We start from the raw sequence: 13,222 nt of genomic DNA on the forward strand, positions 1-13,222 counted from the left end.
TACGCAGAGGGGGGTGGGGGTGGGGAACAAGCTGCCCAGCCATCTTCTCCAGGTTGAGACTCCTCACAGTGCAGTTTAATGAGCGGAGGTGCAAAAAGTGAAACAGAAACCTTTCCATTCTGCTTTATCTTAAGCTTTTTTTATTTATTTTCTTACATTTACAGTTTCCGCAGACAGTGCAGACAGACAGGATAGCCCAGGGTGCGAATCCCCTCTCTGACCGGCGAAGGGGAACAGACCCAGGAGACAGGCATCACCACGGGCTGAGACTTAGTTCTGCAGGTTCTGCCACAATCATGAGCCATCACTGGAACTCACTGCAGCTGGGATTTCTGCCATGTGAACTGGACCACTGAGTCAGAGAATCACTGGACCACTGAACCACTGAGTCAGAGAATCACTGGACCACTGAACTACTGGACCACTGAACCACTGAGTCAGAAAATCACTGGAACACTGAACCATTGAGTCAAAGAATCACTGAACCATTGGACCACTGAACCACTGGACCACTGAACCATTGAGTCAAAGAATCACTGAACCACTGGACCACTGGACCACTGAACCACTGGACCACTGGACCACTGGACCACTGAGTCAAAGAGTCACTGGACCACTGAGTCAAAGAATCTCTGGACCACTGGACCACTGAGTCAAAAAATCACTGAACCACTGGACCACTGAACCACTGAGTCAAAGAGTCACTGAACCACTGGACCACTGAGTCAAAAAATCACTGAACCACTGGACCACTGGACCACTGAGTCAAAGAATCACTGGACCACTGAACCACTGAGTCAAAGAATCACTGGACAGCCAAACCTCAGGGCTACTGAAACCACTTTCTCGCGACTACTGAACCTCTGAGCCGCTAAATCACTTCGCTGAAGAGACACTGGAACTTGTTGGCACGATTGGAAAAGGGTGTTTTTTTATTCTCGGATCACTCCTACAGAGCTGCCTTCCCTGGCATTGACAAGAAAACGGGCGCAGAGCTGTAAATTTCTCAGCGGCACGTGTGTCGTAGCATATGTTGTAGCGGCGCTAGGCCAAGCCCTCCACTTATTCGCCATGAATTAATCATTTATTTGAGGACGCGAGTCTGAGTCTGTCAGATTCCTGTCCGGGCGAGTGCGTGACTTACACACCTGTGAAACGAGGTGGGGCCAGGCCCTCTGTGGGGTCGTCAAGTTCTCCCTGGAGCCCCGGCAGAGGTACCTGCGCAGCTGTGCGTTCCCCGTGCGACGCGACTCTGCGATCATCTGTGGGCGGCTGGTTTGGTCTGGGTGTGGGCGGAGCCTGTGTCGCCGCTCGCCGTAGGACACTCTCTCTCTCTCTCTCTCTCTCTCTCTCTCTCTCTCTCTCTCTCTCTCTCTCTCTCTCTCTCTCTCTCTCTCTCTCTCTCTCTGCATGGGCGTTCACCCCTCCTTCCAGTTTCTGTCCCTCTCTGTCCCCGGGCGGCTCTGTGTCCATCGCTGTTTGTTTCTGTGTGCAGATATATGTGCGTCGCCGGAGGTGGGTGTATAGACGTCAGCAGCAGCAAAGCAGAGCGCCCTCTTGTGGCAGGTCCTTGTAAATACACCCCCCCCTCCCCTATCGCCTGAGGTTGGAGTAAATGACAGCGGTGCTGTCCTCGGGCGCAGCCTGGCCACTTCTGCCCCTTTCCTTGTCCTTCAAGGTCACGCTGGCGTAGTTGACTTCATCGCCACCGGGGGCGGGAGAGCTCTGCTCCTGCAGAGAGAGACGGACAGAGAGGGAAGTCAGGGAAGACGCGGTTCTGTTGCGCCATCTTCTGGACCCTCCGCTCAGAGCCCTTTGCAGGTGAGGGGGAATCCCACTACCGCCACCAGTGGGCGGCCCCACCTGGATGATGAGAGCAGAGGGGTGGAGCCAGTTCAGAGAGGGGGGGGTGATTAGGAGGCCATGAGGGGTCAAGACCGGGGGGGGGGTGGGGGGGGTATTTGACCAGGACACTGGGGTAACACCCCTACTCTTCTGGAGAAACACCCCGGGATTGTTAATGAGGACGGAGAGTCAGGACCTCGGTTTCGTCACCACACTGCTCGGACCCAGGGCTGGGTGATGAGAAGCAGGGGGAGGGTTCAGATGGAGGCAGGCAGACAGGCAGGCAGGCAGGCAGGCAGGCAGGCAGGCAGGTAGACAGGCAGGCAGGCAGACAGGCAGACAGGCAGACAGGCAGGTAGACAGGTAGACAGGCAGACAGGCAGGCAGGCAGGCAGGTAGACAGGCAGGCAGACAGGCAGGCAGACAGGAGGGGGGTGCGGACGGTTACCGTGGGCTCGGTGGGGCTGGCGTAGACGATGAGGTCTTCTTCCGTCGTGACGCAGACTCCCGGACCTGCTGGGCGGAGAGCGAGGGGCATGAGAGCACAGCTCCTCCACACCTCCGGCCAGGCCCAGGGCCCAGAGGGGCCCGATCGCAGCAGCCGGAGGGCCACACACACACACGCACGCACGCACGCACACAAACACACACCACACACAAACACCCTGGACAGGACACCAGTCCGTCACAGGACACTCACACTCACACACACACCCTGGACAGGACACCAGTCCGTCACAGGACACTCACACTCACACTCACACTCACACACCCACTTTTAATTCAGGCAGGTCAACTAAACCGTGACGAGAATCGGTCTTTCTTGGAGTCCACTAAAGCAGGATGGGCGTCAGGCGCACTGTGGTCAAGGGGCTTAGTTCATCTGTATAAAAATTAGCTTAAAGCTTTTCGTTTCGCTCGTTCTTAGAGTGCATCAGGCTTAAAATAAACGGAATCTGTTTTAGTTGAGTTGGGTTTCTTTTTAGCCTCGAAGTCCCCGTTTGATTTAACGGCGAAGACTGGATTCTGACTGGAGGGGGCCCATGACGGCGTGGCCACTCTGGACTCTGGACTCTGGACTCTGGACTCTGGACTCTGGACTCTGGACTCTGGACTCTGGACTCTGGACTCTGGACTCTGGACTCTGGACTCTGGACTCTGGACTCTGGCGCGCAGTAAGAAGAGAGGGACCGACCTGCACTCGCCATCCTCCTCCCCCCCCTCCTCCGCCTCTTCATCAGGAGGAAGACCACCACGAGGACCACCAGCAGAGCGCAGACGGCGCCGGCGACGGCCGCCGAGGTCTTCTCTAGGAAGTGGTTGTCGGACGCTGAAAAAAACGGGATCGACGTTGGGGGGACGGTTTCAGGACCTGCTGGGGACACTTCTGCGTCCCGAGGGAAAACTGTCTCTTCAGTCTGGAGGGAGTGTCCCACACTGACAGGCTGGAGGAACTGAGTCTCTTCAGTCTGAAGGGAGGGTCCCACACTGACAGGCTGGAGGAACTGAGTCTCTTCAGTCTGAAGGGAGTGTCCCACACTGACAGGCTGAGGGAACTGAGTCTCTTCAGTCTGAAGGGAGGCTCCCACACTGACAGGCTGAGGGAACTGAGTCTCTTCAGTCTGAAGGGAGGCTCCCACACTGACAGGCTGAGGGAACTGAGTCTCTTCAGTCTGAAGGGAGTGTCCCACACTGACAGGCTGAGGGAACTGAGTCTCTTCAGTCTGAAGGGAGTGTCCCACACTGACAGGCTGAGGGAACTGAGTCTCTTCAGTCTGGAGGGAGTGTCCCACACTGACAGGCTGGGGGAACTGAGTCTCTTCAGTCTGAAGGGAGTGTCCCGCACTGACAGGCTGAGGGAACTGAGTCTCTTCAGTCTGAAGGGAGTGTCCCGCACTGACAGGCTGAGGGAACTGAGTCTCTTCAGTCTGAAGGGAGTGTCCCGCACTGACAGGCTGAGGGAACTGAGTCTCTTCAGTCTGAAGGGAGTGTCCCGCACTGACAGGCTGCGGGAACTGAGTCTCTTCAGTCTGAAGGGAGTGTCCCACACTGACAGGCTGGGGGGACTGAGTCTCTTCAGTCTGAAGGGAGTGTCCCAGACTGACAGGCTGGGGGAACTGAGTCTCTTCAGTCTGAAGGGAGTGAACTACACTGATTCAAACACTGAAAGAGCAGAAAACTTCACTATTCCACCAAGCTCTTTACACAGAGGGGGGTGGGGGTGGGGAACAAGCTGCCCAGCCCTGTTGTTGAAGCCGATACCCTGGCTGCTCTCCAGACACAGCTGGATGGGATTGTCTACTAATTACCGATTGGAGTAGTGGTGCCTCCCTCTTCCTCTCTAAGTGCTCATTTATTCAGTCATTCCTTGGTCAAAACCGAGTCATATGAAAAGAAACTGAGTCTCTCTAACCTTCTCTAGGTGGGGCTGTTGTATATCCTTTAGGTCCGACATCGCCTGAAAAAGAAGGAGGAGATAAGAGATTTGCCCATCCCTGTGAGATTCCTCTCGGCATCAAGAGATGTTCAAAAAAGACAATCTGAGACAGAGGACTGTGTGCTAATGAGCAGAACCTGCTCACCTGAATCCGGGCTCTGTTTTCTGTCTCCAGTATGAACATCTTGAACAAAGAAAGAGAGGTGTATCACTCTCACAATAATACCCTACCTGTGAGGAGACTGGTGTAGGTATCAGGCCTGTCTCACTCTCACAATAATACCCTACCTGTGAGGAGACTGGTGTAGGTATCGGGTCTGTCTCACTCTCACAATAATACCCTACCTGTGAGGAGACTGGTGTAGGTATCAGGTCTGTCTGACTCTCACAATAATACCCTACCTATGAGGAGACTGGTGTAGGTATCAGGCCTGTCTCACTCTCACAATAATACCCTACCTGTGAGGAGACTGGTGTAGGTATCAGGCCTGTCTCACTCTCACAATAATACCCTACCTGTGAGGAGACTGGTGTAGGTATCAGGCCTGTCTCACTCTCACAATAATACCCTACCTGTGAGGAGACTGGTGTAGGTATCAGGTCTGTCTGACTCTCACAATAATACCCTACCTATGAGGAGACTGGTGTAGGTATCAGGCCTGTCTCACTCTCACAATAATACCCTACCTGTGAGGAGACTGGTGTAGGTATCAGGCCTGTCTCACTCTCACAATAATACCCTACCTGTGAGGAGACTGGTGTAGGTATCAGGTCTGTCTCACTCTCACAACAATACCCTACCTGTGAGGAGACTGTCGAGGTATCAGGTCTGTCTCACTCTCACAATAATACCCTACCTGTGAGGAGACTGGTGTAGGTATCAGGTCTGTCTCACTCTCACAATAATACCCTACCTGTGAGGAGACTGGTGTAGGTATCAGGTCTGTCTCACTCTCACAATAATACCCTACCTGTGAGGAGACTGGTGTAGGTATCAGGTCTGTCTCACTCTCACAATAATACCCTACCTGTGAGGAGACTGGTGTAGGTATCAGGCCTGTCTCACTCTCACAATAATACCCTACCTGTGAGGAGACTGGTGTAGGTATCAGGCCTGTCTCACTCTCACAATAATACCCTACCTGTGAGGAGACTGGTGTAGGTATCAGGTCTGTCTGACTCTCACAATAATACCCTACCTATGAGGAGACTGGTGTAGGTATCAGGCCTGTCTCACTCTCACAATAATACCCTACCTGTGAGGAGACTGGTGTAGGTATCAGGTCTGTCTGACTCTCACAATAATACCCTACCTGTGAGGAGACTGGTGTAGGTATCAGGCCTGTCTCACTCTCACAATAATACCCTACCTGTGAGGAGACTGGTGTAGGTATCAGGCCTGTCTCACTCTCACAATAATACCCTACCTGTGAGGAGACTGGTGTAGGTATCAGGCCTGTCTCACTCTCACAATAATACCCTACCTGTGAGGAGACTGGTGTAGGTATCAGGTCTGTCTGACTCTCACAATAATACCCTACCTATGAGGAGACTGGTGTAGGTATCAGGCCTGTCTCACTCTCACAATAATACCCTACCTGTGAGGAGACTGGTGTAGGTATCAGGCCTGTCTCACTCTCACAATAATACCCTACCTGTGAGGAGACTGGTGTAGGTATCAGGTCTGTCTCACTCTCACAACAATACCCTACCTGTGAGGAGACTGTCGAGGTATCAGGTCTGTCTCACTCTCACAATAATACCCTACCTGTGAGGAGACTGGTGTAGGTATCAGGTCTGTCTCACTCTCACAATAATACCCTACCTGTGAGGAGACTGGTGTAGGTATCAGGTCTGTCTCACTCTCACAATAATACCCTACCTGTGAGGAGACTGGTGTAGGTATCAGGTCTGTCTCACTCTCACAATAATACCCTACCTGTGAGGAGACTGGTGTAGGTATCAGGCCTGTCTCACTCTCACAATAATACCCTACCTGTGAGGAGACTGGTGTAGGTATCAGGCCTGTCTCACTCTCACAATAATACCCTACCTGTGAGGAGACTGGTGTAGGTATCAGGTCTGTCTGACTCTCACAATAATACCCTACCTATGAGGAGACTGGTGTAGGTATCAGGCCTGTCTCACTCTCACAATAATACCCTACCTGTGAGGAGACTGGTGTAGGTATCAGGTCTGTCTCACTCTCACAATAATACCCTACCTGTGAGGAGACTGGTGTAGGTATCAGGTCTGTCTCACTCTCACAATAATACCCTACCTGTGAGGAGACTGGTGTAGGTATCAGGTCTGTCTCACTCTCACAATAATACCCTACCTGTGAAGAGACTGGTGTAGGTATCAGGTCTGTCTCACTCTCACAATAATACCCTACCTGTGAGGAGACTGGTGTAGGTATCAGGTCTGTCTCACTCTCACAATAATACCCTACCTGTGAGGAGACTGGTGTAGGTATCAGGTCTGTCTCACTCTCACAATAATACCCTACCTGTGAGGAGACTGGTGTAGGTATCAGGTCTGTCTCACTCTCACAATAATACCCTACCTGTGAGGAGACTGGTGTAGGTATCAGGCCTGTCTCACTCTCACAATAATACCCTACCTGTGAGGAGACTGGTGTAGGTATCAGGCCTGTCTCACTCTCACAATAATACCCTACCTGTGAGGAGACTGGTGTAGGTATCAGGTCTGTCTGACTCTCACAATAATACCCTACCTATGAGGAGACTGGTGTAGGTATCAGGCCTGTCTCACTCTCACAATAATACCCTACCTGTGAGGAGACTGGTGTAGGTATCAGGTCTGTCTCACTCTCACAATAATACCCTACCTGTGAGGAGACTGGTGTAGGTATCAGGTCTGTCTCACTCTCACAATAATACCCTACCTGTGAGGAGACTGGTGTAGGTATCAGGTCTGTCTCACTCTCACAATAATACCCTACCTGTGAAGAGACTGGTGTAGGTATCAGGTCTGTCTCACTCTCACAATAATACCCTACCTGTGAGGAGACTGGTGTAGGTATCAGGTCTGTCTCACTCTCACAATAATACCCTACCTGTGAGGAGACTGGTGTAGGTATCAGGTCTGTCTCACTCTCACAATAATACCCTACCTGTGAGGAGACTGGTGTAGGTATCAGGTCTGTCTCACTCTCACAATAATACCCTACCTGTGAGGAGACTGGTGTAGGTATCAGGCCTGTCTCACTCTCACAATAATACCCTACCTGTGAGGAGACTGGTGTAGGTATCAGGCCTGTCTCACTCTCACAATAATACCCTACCTGTGAGGAGACTGGTGTAGGTATCAGGCCTGTCTCACTCTCACAATAATACCCTACCTGTGAGGAGACTGGTGTAGGTATCAGGCCTGTCTCACTCTCACAATAATACCCTACCTGTGAGGAGACTGGTGTAGGTATCAGGTCTGTCTCACTCTCACAATAATACCCTACCTGTGAGGAGACTGGTGTAGGTATCAGGTCTGTCTCACTCTCACAATAATACTCTACCTGTGAGGAGACTGGTGTAGGTATCAGGCCTGTCTCACTCTCACAATAATACCCTACCTGTGAGGAGACTGGTGTAGGTATCAGGTCTGTCTGACTCTCACAATAATACCCTACCTATGAGGAGACTGGTGTAGGTATCAGGCCTGTCTCACTCTCACAATAATACCCTACCTGTGAGGAGACTGGTGTAGGTATCAGGTCTGTCTCACTCTCACAATAATACCCTACCTGTGAGGAGACTGGTGTAGGTATCAGGTCTGTCTCACTCTCACAATAATACCCTACCTGTGAAGAGACTGGTGTAGGTATCAGGTCTGTCTCACTCTCACAATAATACCCTACCTGTGAGGTGAATGGTGTAGGTATCAGAGGTCTTCATCACTCCTCTCTCTCTCAGTACACATGTCCTGGTCCTCATGTGGTCTGAACTCTGCAGCTTCATTGACAAGCTGCTGAAATATCTGTCCTGGCTGATGTCCACTATGTCCATGTGGTCACTCTCCCAGGTCACTAGGACATCAGCAGGTTTCCCAGCACAGCTTTGAAATCCTCCTCCACAGTCCAGACCACACTGGAGAGTGAGGACTGTGTCTGTCTTCAATCCTCCAGAGGGACTGGCAGAGACTGCAGAATGACATCACATGTGTCTTCAGCACAGGGACAGACACTGTTTCACACACTGACATGATCAATGAGTCCAGACAGCAGATCAGAGCACAGGAAGGACAGACAGAGAGACAGAAGACCTGCAGATTCCTGACTGGACTCATCAGGACCAGCACTGGGATGGAGAGACAGAGGGGACAGTTAATGGAGACTGACTGAAACAGAAAGACACGTCCTCAGGTCCTCAAACTTACTGGACAGCAGGTAGAGATCAACAGTAGTGCGTCCAGCGAGATAAAAATCTCCATTGACATACTGCTCACAGAGGTACTGTCCAGTGTCCTGAGTGTTGAGACTGTGGATGTGTAGAGACCAGTCAGACCCCACACTCATTCTCTGGGCTCTTTCTGGGTCTCTGACTGTGAGCTTCTGTTCTCTGTTTACTATTGTTACTGACTTCTCAGATTTGTGATAAAAGCTCCACACAAAGTAGTACTCCTGATGGTCTCTGGACCCCTGACAGGACATGTTGACTGACCCCCCCACAGTGGAGTACAGAGTCACACCTGAGGAGAGAAAATAACACAACAGTAACACCTGATACCACAACACCTCCTACTGTGTCTCCTTTCACTGCTGACACTACAACACCTCCCACTGTGTCTCCTTTCACTGCTGACACCACACACCTCCCACTGTGTCTCCTTTCACACCTGATACCACCAGTCCTCCCACTGTCTCCTTTCACTGCTGACACCACCACACCTCACACTGTGTCTCCTTTCACTCCTGACACCACCACACCTCCCACTGCGTCTCCTTTCACACCTGATACCACAACACCTCCCACTGCGTCTCCTTTCACTCCTGACACCACAACACCTTCCACTGTGTCTCCTTTCACATTTGATACCACAACAGCTCCCACCTTCTCTCTCTGATACAACACCCCACACAGTACTCACACTTTACTCCAGTCTTCAATACTGATAATAATTTCTATTATTAATGCAGTACTTTTCATTCCACATCTCAAAGATCTTTACACACAGGAGGGGACCAATTTCCAACACTGAACTTCAGCCCCACCTGGGAGACGCACAGCGATCAACCAGCACCAGTAACCCCACCTGGGAGACGCACAGCGATCGTTCCGCACCAGTAACCCCACCTGGGAGACGCACAGGGATCGTTCCGCACCAGTAACCCCACCTGGGAGACGCACAGCGATCGTTCTGCACCAGTAACCCCACCTGGGAGACGCACAGCGACCGTTCTGCACCAGTAACCCCACCTGGGAGATGCACAGCGATCAGTCTGCACCAGTAACCCCACCTGGGAGACGCATAGCGATCAATCAGCACCAGTAACCCCACCTGGGAGACGCACAGCGATCAGTCTGCACCAGTAACCCCACCTGGGAGACGCACAGCGATCATTCTGGAGCAGTAACCCCACCTGGGAGACGCACAGCGATCGTTCTGCACCAGCAGCCCCACTGCACACAGATCAGGTTTATCCTTTTAGTCCCCGCCTTGCTGGGCTGCTGAAACGTAAGCTTCTTTCCTGGTAACACACTCTGTTCCTCATCATTAACGTCAGGAAAAGTTTCCTGGGGGGCCTGAGCTGTGTTTCTGTGATGATCTCCTCGCCTAACATTGATTGCATCGATTGTAACTGCATTAACCTGAGCAGATATCCTCTAAGTCTTCAATAGCACAGAGCAGGTCTGAGACGAAGCCCAGTATCAGGGTGTACAGCACCTAGAAGGCAGGATCATGCCTTCCAGCTCGGTTTCCTACTTCGTTGTGCTCACAGCAGATCTGCTGTTACTGACAGGGCTGCAGACTCTCCCCCTCAGCCCAGGATGTGTTTCTATTCTGATGACAGGAGCTCCGGATGTGTTTCTATTTTGATGAAACCGCGTGAATTCACCCGGCGATCATATCTCTCCTGCTCGTCTAACGTCAACATCCTATTTCATTCTTTCACGCACTTCCTTATTCTTTCATTCTCTTCTTCTTTTTGAGTGAGGCGGACTAGTTTAGTGTCCATTACAGCATCTGTAGCAGCTCACTAAATCTTTAGTACTGACAGTATTCACTTAACAAATAACAGATCACCTGAACAAATCTAGATCAGTCGTCTAGTGCAGTATTTGTAGCAGTGTAGTAAATCTCTAGTAACAGTTCAATCAAGTTGCTCTTGGTCTAGATCAGTCGTCTAGTGCAGTATTTGTAGCAGTGTAGTAAATCTCTAGTAACAGTTCAATCAAGCTGGTCTTGGTCTAGATCAGTCGTCTAGTGCAGTATTTGTAGCAGTGTAGTAAATCTCTAGTAACAGTTCAATCAAGTTGCTCTTGGTCTAGATCAGTCGTCTAGTGCAGTATTTGTAGCAGTGTAGTAAATCTCTAGTAACAGTTCAATCAAGCTGGTCTTGGTCTAGATCAGTCGTCTAGTGCAGTATTTGTAGCAGTGTAGTAAATCTCTAGTAACAGTTCAATCAAGTTGCTCTTGGTCTAGATCAGTCGTCTAGTGCAGTATTTGTAGCAGTGTAGTAAATCTCTAGTAACAGTTCAATCAAGCTGGTCTTGGTCTAGATCAGTCATCTAGTGCAGTATTTGTAGCGGTACAGTAATAATGATGATACTATATATTGTCATATATAGACCAGTTAAGAGAACAACTGATTTGAATGAAGCCATTCAGAGTCCAGGGTGGACTGAAGACCAGCAGGCGACCCCCCAGGAACAGATCCATACTCATTATTACTATAACACTTTTAATCACTGTCGGTCACCGAGCTCGACACAGGTGCGACGCCCGTGGGTCAGACTCCAGCTCCTGACATGTGATCCCTGACTGCAGTGACGCCCTGAGAGGGTTCGAATCCTCTGCGTCGGCTGCCAGCGAGAGCTGGGGCACTCTCGCACTTACACGCTCAGGCACATTCACTTGTGCACACACTCACAGACTCAAACACACTCGCTCACACTCACACACTCGCTCACACTCGCTCGCTCACACTCACACTCAAGCACATTCAAACACACTCGCTCACACTCACACATACTCGCTCGCTCACACTCACACTCAAGCACATTCAAACACACTCGCTCACACTCACACACACTCGCTCGCTCACACTCACACTCAAGCACATTCAAACACACTCGCTCACACTCAAGCACGCTCACTCGTGCACACACGCACACTTGCTCACACTCGAGAAAACTTGTCCACGCTCACAATCAGACTCGCTCACACTCACACACTCGCTCACACTCAAGTACACTCGCTCACACTCGCTCACATGCAAGCACACTCAATCACACTCGCTTATTCATTCACTCACTCACACTCTCGCACTTACACACTCATGCACACACACAAACACACTAGGTCACACTCACACTCAAGATAAATTCAAACAAACTTGCTCACACTGACACACACTCACTCACACTAAAGTACACTTGTTCACACTCACTCACATGTAGGCACACTCAATCACACTCGCTTATTCATTCACTCACTCACACTCTCGCACTTACACACTCAAACACACTAGCTCACACTCACACTCAAGATAAATTCAAACACACTTGCTCACACTGACACACACTCACTCACACTAAAGTACACTTGTTCACACTCACTCACACGTAGGCACACTCAATCACACTCGCTTATTCACTCACTCACTCACTCTCGCACTTACACACTCATGCGCACACACACACAAACACACTAGGTCACACTCACACTCAAGATAAATTCAAACACACTTGCTCACACTGACACACACTCACTCACACTAAAGTACACTTGTTCACACTCACTCACATGTAGGCACACTCAGTCACACTCGCTTATCCATTCACTCTCTCACACTCCCGTGCACTTGCTCAAACTCGCTCAGACTCAAGTACACTCGCTCGCACACTCAAAAACACACAAGTACACACAAGTACACACAAGTACACACTCACCCTCTGTTCCCAGAGGGGGGCTCCAGACGCAGAGACAGGCCAGCACCAGGTGACGGACTGCAGAGATCCCCATGTCCCCTCTGCCTCGGACCGCTGTCCTCTCCTCTCTGCGGGCAGGCAGGAAGTGCCGTCAGTGACGATGGGATCTATTTCTGAAAAGGAGAAGTGGTGATGTTGCAGGGCACGTTTCCTGCCTCGCTACGCAGAGCAGAGCGAGCGTGAGAAGAAGACCACCGCAGCAGCAGAAAGCCGTGCGCTGGTCGGGTCCGGTCAGCGCGGAGCTCTCCTCCTCTCCCGGCCCCTCCGCCTCTCTCTCGTACCGGGGCTGCGTGCTGTCCAGCTGCCGGTCAGCTGAGCGGACACACACAACAGCGCTCTGTCTGCCCACTGCTCACACGGGTCACACTGCCCGCATGCAATACACAGTCTCCCAATTCACACCCACACACGCAAGGCACACTGACGCAAGATACACACGCATGCAATACACACACACTCTCCATTCACACTCACACAGAGCACACTCAATCAATATACACACACTCCATTCACACTCACACAGAGCACACTCAATCAATATACACACACTCCATTCACACTCACACAGAGCACACTCAATCAATACACACACACTCCATTCACACTTAGACAGAGCACACTCAATCAATACACACACACACTCCATTCACACTCACACAGAGCACACTCAATCAATATACACACACTCCATTCACACTCACACAGAGCACACTCAATCAATACACACACACTCCATTCACACTCACACAGAGCACACTTAATCAATACA

General features: G+C 51.0%; 1 protein-coding gene across 2 annotated transcripts; it reads right to left on the minus strand.

Annotated features, from left to right (window-relative positions):
• Positions 1-117: 117 nt before the first annotated feature.
• On the minus strand, positions 118-13,197 carry LOC148662410 (uncharacterized). 2 transcript variants are annotated; one of them, XM_088631120.1, is made up of 8 exons: positions 12,415-13,197; positions 8,678-8,989; positions 8,160-8,441; positions 4,428-4,466; positions 4,259-4,303; positions 3,041-3,175; positions 2,294-2,358; positions 118-1,731 (listed from the first exon to the last, which is right to left on the minus strand). In XM_088631120.1, exons 1-8 carry the CDS (start codon positions 12,485-12,487, stop codon positions 1,594-1,596), a joined length of 1,089 nt encoding a protein of 362 aa, XP_088487246.1. In that variant the 5' UTR covers positions 12,488-13,197; the 3' UTR covers positions 118-1,593. The 2 variants fall into 2 exon arrangements, with proteins under 2 accessions (XP_088487246.1, XP_088487245.1); XM_088631119.1 differs by having other exon boundaries at positions 2,294-2,361.
• Between the last annotated feature and the right edge of the window lie 25 nt (positions 13,198-13,222).

The sequence above is a fragment of the Lepisosteus platostomus genome, chromosome 5 (genome assembly GCF_059453375.1).
Source record: "Lepisosteus platostomus isolate fLepPlt1 chromosome 5, fLepPlt1.hap1, whole genome shotgun sequence".
In the NCBI taxonomy this organism is placed as follows: Eukaryota; Metazoa; Chordata; class Actinopteri; order Semionotiformes; family Lepisosteidae; genus Lepisosteus; species Lepisosteus platostomus.

Bases quoted from the DNA above. Each gene is read 5' to 3' on its own strand.
- LOC148662410 (XM_088631119.1), bottom strand. From the start codon at position 12,487: ATGGGGATCTCTGCAGTCCGTCACCTGGTGCTGGCCTGTCTCTGCGTC. The intron at 4,467-8,159 runs GTAGGGTATTAT...TCTTTGTTCAAG, and splicing joins CTACACCATTCACCTCACAG to ATGTTCATACTGGAGACAGA. The intron at 4,304-4,427 runs GTGAGCAGGTTC...CTTCTTTTTCAG, and splicing joins AAAACAGAGCCCGGATTCAG to GCGATGTCGGACCTAAAGGA.